Raw genomic sequence first — 21,904 nt, 5'->3', positions numbered from 1 at the left:
CAAGATACGTTGTTGATTTCACCTTCATAAGAACTCTTCTGAGTTCAAAATGTAGTAGGAACCTTGGCTTAACCTTTTGGGACCCTTTCTTAAATGTACAGATTTGATAATGACACTTTCCACATGGTTCTCCATTATTTGCCATACCTCTCCTCTCTTCATCCTGCCAATTTTTGCAGCTGAAACTGCATAGATGTTTTGCTGTGTGGACTGTGTCACATATTTATGCGTTGTTGGCATAAATCAGAGGTGGGAAACTTGTGGTCCTCCATATATTGTTGGACTCAGATCAACTTCAGCTATTGGTAAAGGATGAATAAATCTGTAGAATAGCAACAGCTGAAGGGCGAGGAGAGGCTTGGCACCATTTTGAGCAGAAAACCAAACTCTACCTGTGGAATGTTTCAAGTTGAAAAAGATATTAATATTAAAGCATAAGAAGAGTTTTTTTTCTGTTTGTAGTGTAGATTCTAGAAGAGGGGTCAGCAACCTTTTTCAGCCATGGGCCGGTCCACCATCCCTCAGACCATGTGGTGGGCCGGACTATATTTTGGGGGGAAATAGGAACGAATTCCTATGCCCCACAAACAACCCAGAGATGCATTTTAAATAAAAGCACACATTCTACTCATGTAAAAACACCAGGCAGGTCCCACAAATAACACAGAGATGCATTTTAAATAAAAGGACACATTCTACTTGTGTAAAAACATGCTGATTCCTGGACCGTGTGCGGGCCAGATTGAGAAGGCGATTGGGCCGCATCCGGCCCACGGGCCTTAGGTTGCCTACCCCTCTTATAGAATAAAGGATTTTCATTAGCAGGTAATAGTAGGAATTGAGTCCTTTGTTTTGGAGGAGCAGGGCAGGACTAAGAACAAAGAACCTGAAAGCAGTTGCCTCAGGTAGTAGCAACATCAGTGAATGACCACTCTGTGCAGACATCCTTGAAATGAGCAATTGTGCAAGAGCTGCTGTGGGTCGTGCCCCATCTTAATGTATTTGATTCTTCTGTTTCTGGCATAAAAATCACTTGCACCAACCCTGGCTGGTAGTCAAAGTGTTCAGGGGCAGGTTATTTGTGGGGCCTGCTTGGTGTTTTTACATGAGTAGAATGTGTGCTTTTATTTAAAATGCATCCCTGGGTTATTTCTGGGGCATAGGAATTCGTTCGTTCCCCCCCCCCATATAGTCCACCCCAAAGTCTGAGGGACAGTGGACCGGCCTCCTGCTGAAAAAGGTTGCTGACCCCTGGTTTATTCTATCATCATCAGGTTGGGCACTGTCTTCCTTTTGGGAGAAAGCAGGTGCTGAGCAATTCCACCTTCTCTCTGTCACCCAGTAGCATTGCCCCATCAATGATACAGGCTTTTCCTTTTCTTTATTTCTTTTCTTTTTTTACGTTTTAGTTAGGGACTTGCGGAAAAGGCAACTTTGGGTCCCCCTCTCCAGACCTGCCCAAGTGCTCAGTTGAAAGCCATCCAGGAAACCTGAGTAGCCTGGAAGCTGGGGTGATTTCCCCCAAATAAGTCTCTTTTTGTTTTCCTGTCTTGCGCTGGAATAAGAGTTAAGCTCTGGCTTTTCTCTGCCCTGCTATTCTCAGTCTCCAAGTCTCCTTCTCTAGCTAGTTAACCCTTCTACTTGTAGTCCTACTGTTTCTATCCCTCCCTCTCTAACCCCTTTCCAGCTCTCTCTGGGTCTACCTTGTGCCCATCACCTGCCCCTCTTCATATTTGCATTTAGAGCCCTCCATTCTTAACCCCAAGGTTGCCAGTCCCATTCGCAGGCTGAGTGTACCGCCAACCTTTCGTTTTCATAACCCCACTCAGCCTTTGCTATATAACAAGTCAAACACTCTTCGGTCTGCGGTGTTTGGCGAATTGCTACTTCACCCGTGTATAACTTGTTTTGTGGTGCCCTCTAAACTTGAACAAAAGCCCGGCCAAAATAGATGTTCTTGCTGTGTACAGATGTTTATCAGCAACTCTGTATACATGTAGATAAATGGTACCATTTTCCACTCAGCCTGGCAACTGAGGAGTGATAAGGGCTAGCCTGAGGTATAATGGACAATGCCAGTGCTATGAAGGAATGTCTCCTCCTTTATCTCCTTGCTGAAGACTGGTGTGTGCTTTTAATATGTTGATAGGCAGAAAATCTGGGACGCGGGTGGCGCTGTGGGTAAAAGCCTCAGTGCCTAGGACTTGCCGATCGAAAGGTCGGCGGTTCGAATCCCCGCGGCGGGGTGCGCTCCCTTTGCTTGGTCCCAGCGCCTGCCAACCTAGCAGTTCGAAAGCACTCCCGGGGGCAAGTAGATAAATAGGGACCGCTTACTAGCGGGAAGGTAAACGGCGTTCCGTGTGCGGCTCTGGCTTGCCAGAGCAGCGATGTCACGCGGGCCACGTGACCCGGAAGTGTCCCCCGGACAGCGCTGGCCCCCGGCCTCTTGAGTGAGATGGGCGCACAACCCTAGAGTCTGTCAAGACTGGCCCGTACGGGCAGGGGTACCTTTACCTTTACTTAGGCTGAAAATCAACACGTCCAGATTTGACCATCATGCAGGTGCAGCAACTGTGTGCTAAATATTTTCTTCGTGTTGTGGAACAATTAACAGCAGAGAGCCTCTCTCTCTCTCTCTCTCTCACACACACACACACAGAGAGAGAGAGAGAGAGAGAGAGAGAGAGAGAGAGGATTGCAACCCTACTGCTTATACTCAATTTCTGACAATATACAACCCCGTCTCATTATATTAATATCTGTGAGCTACTGGTAGAGATTGCCCTCTCCTGCTCTAGAGTTTCTCTTCTCTTCTCGTGGGCTCAGATATTTTCCAAACAAGTGCCTTTGTGGAGTCTCAGCACAATTAGGAGTAGAGCAACCCCATTTTGCTTCCAAGCCTGTTCAGCCAGGCTTCAGATCTTTTTTAATCTTCAGAGCTCACCATGTTGAAGTTGGGCAACGTAACTCTGCCTGCAAGGCTTATCTCCTCACAGGAGCAATTTATCCCCCCTCACTCTCCACGCTAGTTTTAATATCACCACAGCTTGCTACCAGGCCCTTCTGAGGCATCCAGATATAAGCCTAGAGCAAGCTGCTAATCCAAGATCTTGGTTTTCTCTTAAAGCAACCTGCAAATGTATTTCCAGGGGAATGCTAGTCCGCTGCAATATATTACCCAGGAGTCTCAGAGACCAGGTCCTTTCAATGCATCTTCTGGACGCAATTTGCTTTCGAGAGCAGCTGATATTATTCTGGGGCTCTCATATAATGAAACAGGACACTGTTTCTCCATTCTCTACCTGCACATTAGGTACTATTATTACTATTACTATTTATTATTTCTTACCTGTCCTTCACCATAAGGTCCCAGGGTGGGTTACAACAACTTAATTAAAACCAATTTAAAACAAATTACAGTGAGCAGAATAGGACGGACCCTAGAAATACGTGTCTCAGATGGGTCTGAGGGGCTGCTTTGCAAGTATGATTGAAATGAAATAAATGTTTACAAAGAACTTACAAGTGGTATAGTTAGATGGATGTAGTAAAGAACTAATAAATGCTTGGAAATAGACTTTGTTAGAAAGAGTATGTCTCCATTTTTGTTATTGGCATGTCTGTTTCATGTAATAACTGGTGCTTAAAAACAAACAAACCTACATGTTATCTCCCACACCTTCTGTGCTGCCATAGAAACAACTAGCTAGTAAAACTCCTAGATAGAAGGAATCAATGGGCCAAAGCCTTGCCCAGCAAGATACAACTTTATCCTAAGGGCAAGAAGAAGAGGAGTTTGGATTTGATGTCCCGCTTTATCACTATCCTAAGGAGTCTCAAATCAGCTAACATTCTCCTTTCCCTTCCTCCCCCACAACAAGACTGAGAGACTTCAGAGAAGTGCGACCAGCCCAAGGTCACCCAGCAGCTGCATGTGGAGGAGCGGAGACGTGAACTCGGTTCACCAGAATATGAGTCTACCGCTCTTAATCACTACACCACACTGGCAAGAGAACAATAGGCCAGCTTTTGAGTGCCAGTGTGGTGCAGTGGTTAGAGTACTGGACTAAGTTACAGGGGTCAGCAAACTTTTTCAGCAGGGGGCCGGTCCACTGTCCCTCAGACCTTGGGGGGGCTGACTAATTTTGTTTTAAAATGAATGAATTCCTATGCTCCACAAATAACCCAGAGATGCATTTTAAACAAAAGCACACATTCTACTCATGTAAAAACACGCTGATTCCTGGACCATCTGAGGGCTGGACTGAGAAGGCAATTGGGCCAAATCCGGCCTTACGTTGCCTACCCCTGGACTAGGATCACAGAGACCCAGGTCTAAATGCCCATCCTTCAGCATGAAGCATTTTGCCACTGTGGGAAGTGGCAGCGGGGAAGGCAATAGGTGGCATGGGAGAAGCCACAGCGGGGCTGGCAGCCATGCCATGGTGAGGGCTGGAGCCAGATCTGCCTGCCACCTGAAGCAAATGGCTTTACCTCAACTTTTGCATGGGCCGCCCCTGACCTTCGGTATATAACTTGGTGGCTGAATAGTACCATCTCCTCCTTCCTGTCCCCATCCCTTCCTGCCCTAACCGCAGAAGAGGTCAGCGCTAGGTCCTTCTCATTGCTGGCAATTGTGAAATCAGGGCACACCATTAGCCACGCTGGCAAACACTACAGAATAGGACCACGGTTCACACTGTCAGCTTCTGCTGGATGACGTTTTCCATCACAAAGGGTGTGCCCAGTGCACATGCACTCCGCGGCCCGTGCTTTAAAAAAGTTATCCACAGTGCAAAATGTGGCAATTGTTGCCTTCAGTGAGGATGTGAAACCAAATGAAATAATATAGCAATACTGCTCTTCCTGACCACTGACTGTTCTAGAAAAGCAATATCCAAACTTCAAACGAAAGAAAGGTGAATGGAATAAATTCAGACCAATCCCATCAGGAATTCTATGATAATTAATTTAACATTGTGTATGCCATCAAATGCCAACAGTGCCCTTCAGCTCTCTATATTGGACAAACAGGCCAAACCTTACGACGAAGGATAAATGGACATAAATCTGATATCAGGAATCACAAGACAGAGAAACCAGTAGGAGAACACTTCAGTCTCCCAGGACGTTCTATACAAGATCTCAAAGAAGCTGTCTTATTACAAAAGAATTTCAGAAATAGACTGGAAAGAGAAGTTGCTGAATTGCAACTTATTACCAAACCATGGAGAGACCTGGTCTGAATAGAGACATTGGATTCTTATCTCATTATATAGGATATGGCTATTTTTAGCCATCTCACCCCTTTCTTTTTCCTGTAAGACCAATTGCAGTCATTAACAGGTTTATCACACCTATCAGCCAATCACCCTTCTGAGTAATACCCCTCCCCACCCTCTCACTATATATAATGGTCTGGGGACTTCTGTTTCAGTGTATCTGAATAAATATGCATGCACACAAAAGCTCATACCAATAACAAACTTAGTTGGTCTCTAAGGTGCTACTGGAAGGAATTTTTTTTATTTTGTTTCGACTATGGCAGACCAACACGGTTTCCTACCTGTAACTTATTTATGGGTATTTGATTGTTTGTTTGTTTTAAATTGAAATACTGTCCTTCATCCGAAGATCTCAGCAGCTCACAGCATAGAAATACAAAATAAAAGCACAAAATACATAAACAAAAACAAAACCAATAACCCCCTACAAATGCATTTGAAAGGCTTTAGAACAAGGGTTTTCAACCAGTGTGCTGTGGCACCCTGGCGTGCCTTGAAAGGTGCTCAGGGGTGCCGCGGGCAACACTGGACTATGTCCCTCTTTCCTTCCCTCCTCTGATGCCCTCTCCCATCTCGGCCTCCCAAAGGCTTGCACAGCTGTTTGTTGCAGCAGCCCTGGCTACAAGCTCCACAGGCGAATGGTGCCTCTGGGGCTGGTCACGGGGTGCTTCCCAGGCCCCTGTGGGGCAGTGTGAGGAGGGACCTCTCTTTGGGGTGGGGAGTCAGCTCAGATATCAGGGGTGGCAGCTACGGCTGCCCAAGGATAGGGGAGAGAAGGCTGAGGGAACCCTCCACAAGGAAGGGTGTTTGAAAAAGGGTGAGAGGCTGCCAGCTCTGCAGGCAAGGGGTGGCGTAAGTGGGCTCCTGAGCAGGGGTGCCGCAGAAAGAATGGAGTTGGTCAAGGGAGCCGTGGACTCAAAAAAGTTGAAAACCTCTGCCTTAGGATGTTAATCTAATATTAGAATTGCATAGCTGTCAACTTTTCCCTTTTCTTGCGAGGAATCTTATTCGGAATAAGGGAATTTCCCTTTAAAAAAGGGAAACGTTGATAGCTATGGAATTGTATTTTTAATATTTTGTTGGAAGCCGCTCAGAGTGGCTGGGAAATAAATAATAAATAGTTTGTTGCTGTTGTTAATCAGCCAAAGTTTGCCTGGTTGAAAAGAAGCATTTTCCCCTGGTGCCTAAAGATCAGCGCCCAGTTGAGGTTTGATTAGGTCCTAAGCTGGAGGTAATGGGGCCCTTTATATGTCCAGCTGTCCTTCGTCAACAACAAATTGTCACTGTTTTTTTGTGTTGAATATATGCTATATGGTAATTTATGGACCTAAATAAGTATCTAAAGCCATTTGCACATAACAAAAAATGTATTTTATCTAAGTAATTGTTGAAGTGAAATAAAATTATGAAGTTTATCTTATATTTTGGAAATGTACATCGAAGTTTTTTTTCCTTTAAATTTTTTTTTGGGGGGGGGACAAGAGAGTCGGGCCCTATGTCATGACGGCTCCAGGAGAGCCTCCCTGGGAGAGCATTCCACAAATGGGGAGCCACCTTAAAGACCAGCAAATTTGTTACTGAGAGTCTACTTCATGGGTAGGCAAACTAGGGCCTGGGGGCCAGATCCGGCCCAATCGCCTTCTCAATCCGGCCCGCGGACGGTCCGGGAATCAGCGTGTTTTTACATGAGTAGAATGTTTCCTTTTATTTAAAATGCATCTCTGAGTTATTTGTGGGGCATAGGAATTCGTTCATCCCCCCCCCCAAAAAAAAATGTAGTCCGGCCCCCGCACAAGGTCTGAGGGACAGTGGACCGGCCCCCTGCTGAAAAATTTTGCGGACCCCTGGCTGTACTTCATCAGGTGGACGGAGTCTCCTGCGTGGCAGGTGAAGAGAGAGAGAGAAGAGACAATTTGGCAGGGATGCCAGCGAAGCTGGCAGCGCGCCCGCTTCCTCCTCCTTCCCAGGCGGGCAAAGCAAGGCGGCGTCGCGAGCAAACGCCTCCTCTGCCGGGCCAATGGCAGAGAAGCCCTCCCTCTCCCGCCGCCCGGAAGACAAGGCAGCAGCAGCAGCATTTTGGCCTAAGAAGGTGTTTGCAGTGAACCTGGAGGGGACGCGAGGCGACCTTGCTGCTTGCTTGCCTCAGCCGCCGCTTTGCGAGTTCGCAGAACAAGAGCGCAGCGCTAAGCCGAGGTGAAAAGCGGCGACCTTGTTGACTGTGCATTTGCAATGGCACGGCGGGAGGGAAGGATTCCTCTTCTGGGGGTCTCCACGCTAACTGGGGCCTGGCTGGGCCCTTCTTTGCTGAGCTCCGTGCGTTTGGGTTGGTTGCGCGAGAGAAATCCACCCAGGCCTCCTTCCTTTCCCCAAACTGAAAACAGAAGATCTCTGCTCATTGCATCAGGCGTTTGCATCAGCTTATTGCATTAGGCGTTTCAGCCACTTACTTTTGGGCATGTTATTGGCATTAGGGATCAGCCTGACCAAAGGTGTCTTATTTGGGAATGGAATGGCCAGCTAGCACCATTGCCTGCTTTCAATCTTTCAGCATGGCGAGAGTTAAGGCTGCAATTGGCAGGGAGCCCTCCAGAACTTGTGGCCTTACAATCTTATTTCACCGACCTCCTTCAGGAACTCGTCCTGATGGCGCTGAGGTTACCTGCCAGGAGGCTTTTGCAATGCAGCCGTTGTGTGACAGGCCCTTGCGATGTCCGTGCACAGGCCACCAGCTCAGCTGTGCAAAAGGGTAAGTGGGCAACTTGTGCTAAAAGGGATACCTGAACGGGTGCAATATTGAGGGGAAGGTGGGAGAGATAATAATGTCCGCTAATTTCTTTGGGAGCTTCCACCTTGCCCCATTCTCCCTCCCACGGGGGGGGGGGGGAATGCAGCTGCCACCCAGACCCCTTTTAAATCTTAATTTTGGCCCAAAGGTGTACAGGGCAGATTGTGCATGGAGGAGGTGTTGGAGAGGGCAGAGTCCTGAAGATGGTGGCCTCTCTTAGCTGCTTTCAGGGCTGAGAGTGACAGGTTGTCTTACAAACCTACATTATTGCACCTGGGGGCTGGGGGTGGAGGGGTTCACTGTGCTGGGAAATTGCATTATATTGTTGCTTATATTGCAGAAAAAGAAGCAAAGCCCTCTGGGAGAGAAGAGAAAGGTATGCATGTTTCAGTTGGCTTGTGGAATGGGATGACCTTTGATTTAAAGCTCCATAATTGGACTTCCAGCCACTGCGTCATCTTCTGCAAAGTTCCTCCCTTCTCTCCGCCCTGCTCCACTTAAGAATTAATGTTTGGTAGGCCGTGTGCACCCGTCTTCCAGTGCTACTGTATAAAATAACAGCATCTCGCTAACTGGACTCCCTGAGTTTTGATTACCCCGCTCTCCCCTTCACCCAACTGTGTATCATCCCATGTGGACTGGTTGGGTCTCTTTAGAAAGATGAACTCGTAGTTCTCATAGGACAGTGGTGGCAAACCTGTGGTGCCAGAGTGGGCAAGCAGAGCCCTCTCTGTTGGCACGTGCCATCACGCCAGCAGTGCCGTTGTTTGGGGTTTTCAAATTGGGCAGCAGCTTCCCCCCACGCCTCCTCGTGAGTAAACTGCTCCCATCCCACCTCAGCAGCTTAGAGGCAGTTTTATCTCCGCAAAGCAGGTGTATTCCTGCCTCCCCCCCCCCCGCACCGCGATTGGTGGGATTTTTTTTGCAGCCAGTAGACTGTAGTTCCTGTGATTGGTGGCTTTGTCAAGGGTTTTCATTGATTGGTTGCTGCCTGCTATCCTTGAGCACTAGCCAGTGTGTGTGTTTTTCTCCCCCCCCCCAAAAGCAACTGTGATCCAAGCTGCCAAAAAAAGCTCTGCTAGTCTTGGCAACCCCCCCCCCAAAAAAAAACCTCTGGGCATTGCCCCCCCCCAAAGCTCTGTGTGTTGTTTCTGCTCCAAGTGCCATAGGAAGCGTTTATAATGCATGTGAGGGTTTTTCTCTTCCGCAAAAACAACTGTGATCTAAGCCCCACCCCAAAGCTCTGCAAGTCTTGGCAACCCCACCCCAAAGACTGGGCAGTGCCCCCCCAAAGCTCAACAACTCAGGGCAGCCCGCCCAGCTCATTTTATTACAGTATATTAATTATTATCCCATATTAAATTGCCGTGTAGGGACTTTGCAATAAATTAGTAGGTTTTGGGTTGCAGTTTGGGCACTCGGTCTCCAGAAGGTTCGCCACCACTGTCATAGGTGGTAAGCAACTATTAAAAGCCTGCTTTGTCACTGTATTTTGGTCAGTGGTAGAGCCCAGATATCCTGTCCTTGTAATGCTCAGCATTTATGGAAAATGCAAGCCATTACCTGAAGATGCTACCATGATTACAGCTGTCAACAACTTTAACAGAACAATACTATGCATGTCTACTTAGAAGTAAGCTGCATTGAATTCAGTGGGACCTACTCCCAGGTTAGTGTGTATACCAGGGATAGCCAGATGTTCCTGCTTGACTCCAACTCCACCCTCCCCCAGCCAGCATAGCCAGTCTTCAAGGGAGGTGGGAGATGTTGTCCAACAACATCTGGGATGGCACCACATTGCTGTTCCAGATGTAGGCTGTGCTGCAATGAAGTGTTTATTTGTTGTGATCTCTGCCTGTGAGCTCAGTGGTTAAAAGTGTTAGGGGAAGGGCTTTTCCTACTGGTGGACCCCCCCACCAGCAGCAAGATAGTTTCTTTAGGCTGAGCTTTCTGTCTTTCTTCTCCAGGCCCAAGAGCCCAGTTTGACTGGCGAGATGCCTTGCAGTTGGAGAGGCTCCTGTCTCCGGAAGAAATAATGATTCGCGACTCATTTCGCACCTATTGCCAGGAAAAGTTGATGCCCAGGATCCTCATGGCCAACCGAAACGAAGGTATGGTTTGTTTGTTTTTAAAGTATTTATTGAGCACTTGTAGCCTGGTACTTTGTGCTATGTGAGTTGGTGCAGGATATTGCCCCTTTCCTAAAGGTGGGGAATGGCTTGTTTCATCTTCCACATCAATGTGCCAGTGTGTTTAATAGCTAACCACAGAGTTACTAATTTAATGGGCTGGTTTGATGGGGCCCTGAAAGGATCCATGATCCCTGCTGTGTGTTTTGGATCAACACCAAAAATGAGACTGGCTTTTCACCCTTGAAGGCTCCAGGAGTTAAATATTTCTCAGGGGTTTTTTTTGTTTTTGTTTTTTAAGTTTTTAATCATTTTGTTGAATTTGTGTTGATTTTTTTTTTTTGTAGAGCATCTTGCACGACCTTCAAGTGTTATATCCGTTATAATATAATAAATGCTGCATTTGGGTGGTGCGGGCTTTGTGTGGCTCTAAGCCATTTTGTACTTATGGCAGAAGCCTGTAGAACAGTTGCTTTAAAGGGGTTCCCACACTTCATGTGCTGACCATCCTTCATGCGCTACTAGTAGCAATTTAGAAACTGTCATTGCATCACTCCCATGCATAGCATTGAAGACCAGGGCTCTGTGGGCCAGATAAGAAGCATGAAGATGTAATACTCATAGCAGGTTCTGCCTACAGTTTTGCTATCTAGATTTCCATTCTCCCTTAATTCCTTTCCTTCTCTATTTTTGCAGTCTTTCACCGGGAAATTGTGTCAGAAATGGGGGAACTGGGTGTCCTGGGCCCTACTATCAGAGGTAATGCCATGTGGCTCTTTTATAGTGTCTGAAGAAATGGCTGGTGTGATCTGGTTGTGCTCCTGTTGATGTGATGATGATGTTATCCTCCTTTCTAAAAAAAACAAAACAAATTGGAGTTTATGGAGCCCTGTAGCTGCTGATCATTTAATTATTTTTGAAGTGTTGGGGCTCATTATTTTTAGTGAGCTAGTGAAACATTTTTGCTGTTCTAAGGCTGGCTGAAAATGTATTTGCTTTATGTTGTTTGCATGCTGCTTTATACAGTAAGGTAAAGGGGACCCCCTAACCATTAGGCCCAGTTGTGGCCGACTCTGGGGTTGCAGCGCTCGTCTCGCTTTATTGGCCGAGGGAGCTGGTGTACAGCTTCCAGGTCATGTGGCCAGCATGACTAAGCCGCTTATGGCGAACCAGAGCAGCGCACGGAAACGGCGTTTACCTTCCCACAGGAGCAGTACCTATTTATTTACTTGCACTTTGACGTGCTTTTGAACTGCTAGGTTGGCAGGAGCAGGGACCAAGCAACGGGCGCTCACCCCATTGCGGGGATGCAAACCGCTGACCTTCTGATCAGCAAGCTCTAGGCTCTGTGGTTTAACCCACAGCGCCACCCACGTCCCTTATAAATATACAGTACAGCTGCATAAAATATTGGAGTATTTTAAAGGGGAAAAATAAGCAACTCTAAGGCATTGCAGTCCCTAAACTGCAATAACATTGTTCTTCCTTTTGTCCCCCCCCGCCCCCACAATCCTTGTCAGGAGTTTTGTCAGGATGGTGGTGCAAGATGCGCTTTGAACTCATGGCTCACTTGCTAAATCTGTGCATCTGCTTCTCTTAGGCTATGGCTGTGCAGGAACCACCTATGTGGCATATGGACTCCTGGCAAGGGAGATTGAGAGAGTGGACAGCAGCTACCGTTCGGTCATGAGTGTACAATCATCTTTGGTGATGCACCCTATATATGCATATGGGACAGAAGATCAGAGGCAAAAGTACTTGCCAAGGCTGGGTGAGTGAGTAGGGTTCAGATGCTGGATGTGAGAGATCAGAATTTAGTTGCATTTCTAGACTGTGGCCTGTTTTTCTTTTGCCTACATTGTCTTTTACTTAACCGGTAACTTAGGCTTCAGTCCTAACCCCACTTACCTGGACGTAAGCCCCATTCAGTTCAATAGGCCTTCCTTCTGATTAGAAATTGTATGGTTTGTGCTGTAAATGCTGAGATCCAGGAACTGACAGATTTCCCGACTACTATATTCATTCTTTCAGAAAAGTCTCTGGGGGTTTCAGTCCACTCGCAATCTTCAGAAAAGTGATGTGGGGGGAAGCATGAGATTCGACGGCAGAGAAGGAAAGAAAGGGATGCTCTGGGGAGCAGCTGTAGCTCATCATGTCTTTCTCCCCACAGCCAAGGGAGAGTTGCTGGGCTGTTTTGGGCTTACGGAGCCCAACCATGGGAGTGATCCTGGTGGCATGGAGACCCGGGCCAAATACAACCCCTCCAGAAAGACCTACACACTCAACGGCACCAAGACCTGGTGAGCTCTGCAGCTGTCATGGTGCTCAAGCGGGCAGGGGAGTTACCCAGAGCAGACTGCAGGCAACAGCAGCAGTCTAGATTTATCAGAAGATTTAAATACCAGTATGAGGAAATACGGAGGGACGCAGGTGGCGCTGTGGGTTAAACCACAGAGCCTAGGACTTGCCGATCAGAAGGTCGGCGGTTCGAATCCCCGTGATGGGGTGTGCTCCCATTGCTCAGTCCCTGCTCCTGCCCACCTAGCAATTCAAAAGCATGTCAAAATGCAAGTAGATAAATAGGTACCACTCCGGCGGGAAGGTAAACGGCGTTTCTGTGCGCTGCTCTGGTTTGCCAGAAGCGGCTTAGTCATGCTGGCCACATGACCCAGAAGCCAATAAAGCGAGATGAGCGCTACAACCCCAGAGTCGGCCATGACTGGACCTGATGGTCAGGGTTCCCTTTACCTTTACCTTTATGAGGAAATACTGCCTTATGCAGCTGGCTTCAGACAGACATTGCTTTCGGGGAAGGCTGGATACCCAACTCAGCTCCGCTACCCATCCTGGAGAATAGTCTCCATGCCTTAGCTATCCCTGTTGAGTGGCCCCTTTGGCCTCCTGGGTTGAGATTTAGCTGACCAGAATCTTTGGCATTCTGTAAAACCTGCTCTGCGTGATGTACCCAAACTTCTGACACCTGCTTGCCGTCCTCTCAGGATCACCAATTCTCCAGTGGCCGATCTTTGTGTGGTATGGGCTGTGTGTGAGGACGGCAAAGTGCGGGGTTTCCTCTTGGAACGTGGAATGAAGGGTCTCTCCACTCCAAAGATCGAGGGCAAGTTTTCGCTGCGAGCCTCTGTCACGGGGATGATTGTTATGGAGGATGTGGAGGTGCCTGAAGAAAACCTGCTGCCCCATGTGTCCGGACTTGCTGTAAGATCCCTTCCTGTTCATGGTTACTTTGATCCTGCCTTCCAGAAGATATACTGGGCAGGGCCCTAGCATTGAATCTGCCTTCACAAACCCCACCCCAGTGGCAAACCAGGATCAGTATCACCCGCTGCATTATTAAATGCACTGCAAAAGGGCCACCCCATCTTCACACAGTGTTATCTGTGGGATTTGTTATCATAAGATGCGGTGATGGCCTCTAACTTAGATGACTGTAATTAGACAAATTCATGGGTGGTTGCTCTTTCAATTGCATCTTGACATGATGACTGTAAGCTACCTCAAAGACACCAGTTACTGGAGAACAACCGTGGGAGTGGGCTGTTGCAGTTATTTCCTACTTTTAGGCTCTCCATAGGCATTTGGTTAGCCTTTAATCTGATCCATGAGGACTGAGTTTATAGTAATAAATAGAGTGACATGTTCCAGGTGTTTAAATATGTTATGGGGTGTCGTAGTAGGCACAACAGATTTTTATTTATTGGACATGGGGGTAGTAGTCCAGTGCATTTTTAAAATTATTATTCATTGAACTTATTGGTTCATTATTTTTTTACCAAGGTAACTCATAGCAGCTTACAAGCACATACATTGAAACCAGCATATAAGAAAAAACAAAGAAAAATCTAAAACACAAACCTATTCTTAACAGGCAGGATTAAAACCCATTCCAAATTTAGCAAAATGTTAGGCTCAATCAAGGCATTTCAAATGAAAAACTGTAAATTAACGGACATGTTGATCTAATTTTTGCAATAAATATGAGGAAGCATCCCCTCAAAAAAATCAGCTCAGAAGAGGGAAGTTCCATATAGAAAGACGACTGATTTGGGAGATCTCGTGCATACATTTCCATGGCTGTCGGTGGAGAATATCCTTCACATTTCAACCCCCTTCTCCCACCCCCACCCCACAAACTAACACTAATTTTACGGGACTAAAGCTGGGGAAATTAAAAATCTGAAAACGTGGCAAACATTATGAACTGTCCTAAGTGTTGCTCCATCCAGGTTTAGAATCCAGAAGCTAATCCATAGGGAGTCTGAGCAGGAGAACTGAGGGAATCCTGGTCAATATCTTACCTGAATCTCTTCCCACAGGGCCCCTTTGGCTGCTTGAACAATGCTCGCTATGGCATCGCTTGGGGAGCGCTGGGAGCTGCTGAATTCTGTATGCAAACTGCCAGGCAGTACACCTTGGACAGGTACTGTTTCAAGAGGTGGGGAGGGGGTGCCAGATTTCTGAAGATAGCATATGGGTGTATAATACGTCCCTATCACTTGTTTCTCGAGTTCCTTGTGTTTGGCATGCATTCCCAAAGCCATCTTTACAACTCTGTAACGACTCTAGCTGTATAATAGCAGAAAGCAACTTCACCTCACCAAGCAATGGTGTCTTGTAGGTCCCAGTTTAAAGTCCCCCTTGCAAGAAACCAGCTTGTCCAGAAGAAGCTGGCCGACATGCTCACAGAGATCACTATTGGCTTACAAGCTTGCCTACAACTGGGACGCCTGAAAGACGAAAACAAGTAAGTGTGTGCATGAATGGAAGCAGAAAATTGGTTCCTGCTGCAGTGAGAGTTCCGGGGTGGGGGGGACACTTGGTTGACCTTTCTCCTCCTAAGGGGTTTTACTGACTGGAAGAAGTACAGTGGACGCTCGGGTTGCGAACGTGATCGGTGGGGATGCACGTTCGCAACCCGCAGCGGTGCGCCTGCGCACACGCGGATTGCGATTCTGCGCTTCTGCGCATGTGCAAAGCGTGATTTAGCACTTCTGCGTATGCGTGACTACTGAAACCCGGAAGTAACCCGTTCCGGTACTTCCGGGTTTCGGCGGTCCATAACCTGAAAAAAATGCAACCTGAAGCGTCTGTAACCCGAGGTATGACTGTATGGGATTAGTTTGTGGATAAGGAGTACTCATTGCATTTCAAAATACATGCATATATTTCCAGGGTAAACAAGTTAGGGATTAAGTGGTGATGTCCTGAGGTGGTAGAATTAATTGCTGCCCTGCACCCCTCCCATATCTCCTGTTCCTCCCTTTTAAATTGAAAAATTAAAAAATCATAAATATTGTCCCTAACAGCATGTTAAACATTGTTCTTGTTTGGGTACTCTGGCTATGTTTTAAAATAGAAGCTCCCAATCGTCTTCCAATTCCCTGCTCCTATTCTGTTATTTCCTCTGTGTTCCCAGAGCAACCCCTGAGATGATCTCCATGCTGAAGCGGAATTCCTGCGGGAAAGCTCTGGAGATTGCCCGGCAAGCCCGTGACATGCTGGGGGGCAATGGAATTGCTGACGAGTACCATGTTATCAGGCACGTCATGAACCTGGAGGCTGTCAACACGTACGAAGGTAAATTGTTTCCTGGCTTTCTTCCTGCAAGATCACAGTTTTGAGGAACATCTGTTAGGATCAGAAAATAAATATGGAGGATTGGAAAAGAACTGTTAGCAAGGTTGTAGCATAAAGACAGCCATCTTCCTTTCCTTTCCTTTTTCTTTATTGGATGTATCCCTTAAGGCACTATAAGGCACCATTTGTTTGGTACATACTGTATGAAACTTGCCAAGCCATGCAAATCATTCCCCCTACAAGTGGATCAAGGAAATCCATGGAGTGTTGGAACTGTTCTAAAATTACTCAAGCGACATGAGAGCCACTCCAGAGAGGCCCCTGTCCAAGCCACTAGAGAAATATCAGGGGCCCAAACCACATGCAAAGAGTCTGTGATGGAGATCTTTTCTGTGCTAATGTTACCTTCATTGTGGAGAGAGACATTGCCAGCATAGGAAGGAGCCACATTGTGGACACTTTGCTCACAGTTACCCTAGGTAAAGGTAAAGGTACCCCTGCCCGTATGGGCCAGTCTTGTCCGACTCTAGGGTTGTGCGCTCATCTCACTTAAGAGGCCGGGAGCCAGCGCTGTCCGGAGACACTTCCGGGTCACGTGGTCAGCGTGACGAAGCTGCTCTGGTGAGCCAGCTCCAGCGCAGCACATGGAAACGCCGTTTACCTTCCCGCTATAAAGCGGTACCTATTTATCTACTCGCACTTAGGGGTGCTTTCGAACTGCTAGGTGGGCAGGAGCTGGGACCGAAAGACGGGAGCTCACCCCCCGCAGGGATTCGAACCGCCGACCATACGATCGGCAAGTCCTAGGCACTGAGGTTTTACCCACAGCGCCACCCGCGTCCCCCCACAGTTACCCTAACACCATACCAAAAAACCGACACTGTAACAGCATCCACCTATCAGAATGGGCCTTAAATCTAGGCATGCATTCTGCAAAAGAGTGCAGTCCATTGGTCTGTTTAGATCTGTATTGTCTACACCAGTTGTTCCCAACCCTTTTTTGGCCATGCCCCACCTAAGCATCTCTAAAATCCTGATGCACTCCCCCCCCCCCCCCCCGTTACGTATAAGTGAACTCCTGTTCACATGGAGGAAGCCTAAAAGGCCATTAACATGGTCTAACTCATTCTCGAATTGCCCTTCCCTAAAAATCAAATTGCCCCCCTGTGGGAACTATGGGTCTACACTGACTAATGGTGTCTCTGAGATTTGAAACAGGTCTTTTCCGCCCTACCTGGGGATGCCAGGGATCAAACTTGGAAGCCCATTTTTTCAGATCGCTTACTTTTGTTTTTTCCCCAGGGACCCATGACATCCATGCGCTCATCCTTGGGAGAGCTATCACTGGACTTCAAGCCTTTACCGTCAGCAACTGAATGCATTTCTGCAGGGTTCCTCTTTGCTGCTCATGGCTCCAATGCAGTGGGGTTTGGCAATGCCACAACGGTTTTAAAAGCTATTGCTGCTGACTGGACTCTCAACAAATGTGTTTCTTCAGCTCAGCTCAATTATTTGTCATGAATTTGAAGCCGTACCAAAACCAGGCACTCAAGAATATTTACTTCTCCACCAGGAGGCATAGAGATAAAGAGCATTAAGATGGCAAAGGAGCACATCATTAAGACTTGGATTATCCTTTCAGTGGGTAGTAGGGAGGGTGATAGCAAGCAGAGAAAGTTGCAATATAGAGGAATAGCACAGTTCAAACATTGCCAAATTATCTAGGAGGCAAGCTGTTTTGGCACGTAACTGTGCCAAACAGTCATGCTATGAAAAGCTCTCTGCTGCCACAGGACCCAGCCAGGACAATAGCCTTGGTTGCTTATTAGGTGTCCATAACTGCAGATTATCTGCCATTTTAATGATTTACTGTTCTTTTGAATGAAGCCCTTGAGTTTACTAAGCACTAAGAGTGGGAATTACAACTTACTGTCCACTTTGCATTCGTCCTGTCATACGACCTTGAGCAAGCTGCTGCCTTTCAGTGCCTCACTACCCGTTTGTTAAACAAGGACTAACATTTGAGCAGATTGTTTTTTATGTTGAGCTCAGCTAGGGCTTTTTTGAACTTGTGATTCTCATGTGAGCTTTTTCTTAAAGAATAAATTGAATTTGGTGGATTTTCCACAGTAGATATATGTATGTGAAGACCTGATGTGCCATTTTTATCAGGCAGGTGACCAATAGCAATCTAAAGCTAATTCAGACTGGTTTGGACAGTAGCCGACAGTGTTTGGGGCTGCCTCAGTCACCTGGCCTCCCTCCAGCTAAGTGGCTACTGCCTACCAGGATGGAGAGGGGAAGGGCTGAGGTGGCAGTGAGGTTGGCATGGTGGAATCGCACTGGCAGAGCCAATCTGTGCTCCTGGCATGTTTCCACTGCACTGACCTCATGCATCTTCTTTCCCTTGTCACCACTCCCCTCTCCTCCCCTGAAGGTGTCCCTTAAATGTTCCATTAGCTGTGTGGGGATGTCTTTCTGTGAGTAGCTCCTGCACAGTATGGGAAACATTTAAGTGACTCAACTTTGGTCAACTTTGTGGTCCCAGCCACAGCATCACTCCAAAGTGGGGTGGGGGCTTGCCAGAGGCCTCTGCCCACCTGCCACTTTGCATTCTTTATGTGTTACATAATCCCTGTTGTTGTGGGGTGGAATTCAGGAAGTTGTAAGTGGGGATGTGCTGGAAGTTTTTAGCACCTGCGGTCTATAGCCACATTACAATGGGTGGGGCTTAGAGGCTGACCTCAGGTTCTTCCATACTACACCATGTTTTCAGAAACACTCTAGAAATAAAATTTAAATGATGATTCCTTGCAACACTTGATGACAACACACTATATAATCTTGGCATGTATCCAGGGTCAAGATCCTTTTATAAAGTTTAGATCCTTCTCATTGTGGGATCTTTTCTGATTGTTTCCTGCTTTACACAATAGGATACTGATGAACTGACCTCAGAATTGCTCATTAGTTTCCTATGGGGTAGGATATTTAATGGCCCCCTTGAAGGAAAGAGGAACTGACAGACGGGAGCAGTTATGGGGCTGATTCATTAGTATTGCTGCTGCAGCACCTAAAAAGACACAAAACAAACAAGTAGGAAGCTTCTAATTAAAGGTAGAGAGGCCTGGAAAGCCTCAATAATGTACTGTCAATCCACTGTGGACAGGCTGGCAATTGCTTTGTACCTAAAATAAGACGCCGACAGGAGTAATACAAAGAAAACGATGCAACGGGCTGGCAGTGATGTCTTCTGGATTCTCTGAAGAGTGTGAACCCAAGCATAGCAATTCCAGGTAAAAATAAACTGAATGCTGCTGCTTCTTTTTAAATTTCTCACTGTGCTTTTATTACCTTCAGCTGATTCTTTTTATTGCAGTTTGCGTTGGGTATTTTCAATAGAAAAACAGCATATTTTAAATATAATAAATAATTTTAAAACCGGGTTGCAAGCAGTGGCAGCAGCTGATTGTGAAAGTGTCTCTGAATGGAAGTTGGCTGAGTTTACCTTAAAAACAACTCTGCTGAATATAATCTGTATACCAACTGGTTAAATTCAGAGTGAATTGAGCACTATTTACTCTCAACTCAGCGTGCTTCCAGGCCAGTGTAAAACATGAACATAAGATCTTAAGTTGTCACTGCCACACCCAAGGAAGCAATAACTTTTTGGATAGGTCCATGATAAATTAAACGAATTAGCATGCATACTTAAATTAGCAAGTTCAATTTCAATAGTGATCCTGAATACCAATTCTATCCTAGGCGTTCTAGAGCTGAAACAAAGCTCTCCTTGGTTAATTATGATGTCAAATATCTTACAGATCTTCTCTGAATATTTGCCAGGCATTGAATAATTTATATTCAATATAGTATATGACAGCAACTAATGCACCTGTTTTAAAACGGGTTACATGAAATCTAAATGGAACCCCAGCTAGTAATCTGGCCAATGCACTTTGAAACAGATGAAGTTTCTGAGTCATCTTTAAGGGCAGCCCCATGAAAAACACCTTGCAGTAATCCGATTTGGAAGTTACCAGAGCATGCAGTACAGTAGCCAAGTAATTTCTGTCCAAAGGGGACTGGAGCTGTTGTGGCAACTGGAGTTGAAAAAAATGAACTTCTAGCCACTGAGGTCACTTGAGCCTCTGGTGTAACTTGAATTCAGGAACACACAGGGAGCAGTGGCAAGATCATGGGACAGAGCTGTGCACGCCATGCAGCCTGCCTTTCACTCCTTAAGTTAGTTTGCTATCTTTGTATGTAGTGGAGGATACTGTCCCATCATCAGTGTTGATTTTAATATCAACTTCCAGTCCAGTCATCCTGTTCTCAGCAAAATGTTTTGGGCCAGCCCTGCATATCAAATGAGATAGTGTTTGATATGTTCCCTAAATTGCCGTTGCATGCATCATTATCTTGGTGGTAACAAAACATCCCTGGCTTAATTGCAATGCATACTTTGGTACAAAACTTGCAGAAATAACTAGCAGTTGTAGCATAATTAATAAGCCATCATGGCCAGAAAACTGAATAGTTCAGCACCCTTAAAAAATTGCCCTGTTGGAATAGCTCAATGATGACAAAATGGAAGCAGGAGACAGAAATTGGGGACTATGTTTCCCTTCATTCTGCTTTAGTCAGTATCTGTTCAAGTCATCTGTTATATTTATAGTTTCTTAAGACATAATGGCAGTAGTTCAAACTCTTCTGTTAAACAAAAATAAAGTACAGTTTTTCATGCTAGTATATTTCCAATTTTATTGAGTTTTCACCCTGGAATAATTTGACTCGTACACACAAGCAAAGAATGATGAACAAAGTGCCTTAAATTTGCTTACTGAGGGCCAAGCGAGATATCTGTTGCATAGTTTGGTTTTGTAGTTGATTTTTTATTAAATGAAGGGGAGGAGCCTTTAACTCTTTGTTCCTACTGTGTAGTGATAGGAATCCCACCTCCCATGATACCAATTGTGATGTAACAGGTGTGTGAGATAGGCCGAGGCAGGCCTGTGGCAGGGGCAAAGGAGTAAAGGCACCCTCCTGCCATTCAGTGGTCCCAATCCTGCTACCCCACCCTTCCACTTTAGCTATTTAACAAAAATCTGCTATATAATATGAACATGTCTAGTTTGATCCTGATAACGGGGATTCAATTTGTTCCTTTCTGTTTAAATACGTTCTTCCTTTCCCCACCTTCATTATTTTTTAAAGTATTTTTGAAACAAGTAACAAATTCAGAACAACAACAACAGTCAAAACTCAGGTTACAGGGGCTTGGGGTATACCAAGTACGTATATATCCATTACATTCATCAGTGCTGCAAAAGGACATGTAACAATATCCCCCAACTTTTTCTCTCTCCATGCAATCACAATTCAGACTGCTCACATAGGTCTTTATATAACATCTCCACAGTGTGACAGACCTTCCTGAGCTCTGTTTCAATTTGTTTGATCCTCTCCATGATCTGGTACAGCTCTTGGATTTTATCTTGAATGAGCTTGTTATGATGATCATAGACAGGGAACATGCTTTCCTCCAACTTCTCTGCCAAGCTTGAAACCTTTTTGGTAGAAAGAGAAAAAAGCAGGAGTTAAAGTAGACTTTAGATTTCTAAGGACTCCTTAGTAATAGGGTTTCCCTGAATCAAAAGACTACCTGCTTTTCATTTCTAACACAAATGTGTCCACCTATGAGTACCTAAGGATTAAGTGATAATTCCTTAAGAGTGGCTATGCTCACACATCAGCTGTATGACAGTCACATTTATATGTAGGGTCTAGGAAGTATAGTAAAATGAAATGGCAGGATCGAGCTGTGACAAGTTAGAACACAAATAGGCAACCATGCAGTAATTTTGAGTTCCTTTGAAGTGGTCACAAAACGCTATTTGTGGTGTGCTCACTATGGGGCTTTTTCAGGTGTTACTGATGCAACATGGGCATGTCAGTAAACATATAGGAAGGAGAGCTTGGCAAGCAGAGGGTGGCATGCTAAACACTGATTGCACCATGTTGGTCTCCCCACTGCCTCGCCCACTAAACAACAGTGACCCACCCACTGGAAAACTAGTGTAGTAGCTCCACCCCACCCAGGGAACCAC

General features: G+C 46.0%; 2 protein-coding genes across 13 annotated transcripts in view; one reads left to right on the top strand and one right to left on the bottom strand.

Moving 5' to 3' along the window:
- Positions 1–7,241: 7,241 nt before the first annotated feature.
- GCDH (glutaryl-CoA dehydrogenase) lies at positions 7,242–20,543 on the top strand. 2 transcript variants are annotated; one of them, XM_083420317.1, is made up of 12 exons: positions 7,242–7,478; positions 7,917–8,031; positions 8,411–8,446; positions 10,038–10,181; positions 10,896–10,958; positions 11,800–11,970; positions 12,370–12,499; positions 13,199–13,415; positions 14,534–14,637; positions 14,836–14,961; positions 15,634–15,794; positions 17,097–20,543. In XM_083420317.1, the coding sequence occupies exons 2-12, from the start codon at positions 7,929–7,931 to the stop codon at positions 17,168–17,170; spliced, it is 1,329 nt and encodes a 442-aa protein (XP_083276443.1). In that variant the 5' UTR covers positions 7,242–7,478; positions 7,917–7,928; the 3' UTR covers positions 17,171–20,543. The 2 variants fall into 2 exon arrangements, with proteins under 2 accessions (XP_083276443.1, XP_083276444.1); XM_083420318.1 differs by having other exon boundaries at positions 7,304–7,478; positions 7,834–8,031.
- SYCE2 (synaptonemal complex central element protein 2) overlaps positions 20,532–21,904 on the bottom strand; it is an 18,873-nt gene continuing 17,500 nt past the window's right edge. For all 11 annotated transcript variants that reach the window (XM_083420736.1, XM_083420735.1, XM_083420732.1 and 8 more), the window contains one exon: positions 20,532–21,364. In XM_083420736.1, coding sequence (XP_083276862.1) covers positions 21,170–21,364 — 195 coding nt within the window. In that variant the 3' untranslated portion in view covers positions 20,532–21,169. The remainder of the gene's footprint in view (positions 21,365–21,904) is intronic.

This window comes from Podarcis tiliguerta (assembly GCF_965153285.1).
Source record: "Podarcis tiliguerta genome assembly, chromosome: 17".
Taxonomy (NCBI): Eukaryota; Metazoa; Chordata; class Lepidosauria; order Squamata; family Lacertidae; genus Podarcis; species Podarcis tiliguerta.
The sequence above is the reverse complement of the archived record's forward strand: the minus strand, read 5'-3'. Positions and strand labels throughout refer to the sequence as shown.

Coding starts and splice junctions, on each gene's coding strand:
- GCDH (XM_083420317.1), top strand. CDS start 7,929: ATGGCGCTGAGGTTACCTGCCAGGAGGCTTTTGCAATGCAGCCGTTGT. Junction 10,959..11,799: donor CCTGGGCCCTACTATCAGAG/GTAATGCCATGT, acceptor TGCTTCTCTTAG/GCTATGGCTGTGCAGGAACC. Junction 15,795..17,096: donor GGCTGTCAACACGTACGAAG/GTAAATTGTTTC, acceptor TTTTTTCCCCAG/GGACCCATGACATCCATGCG.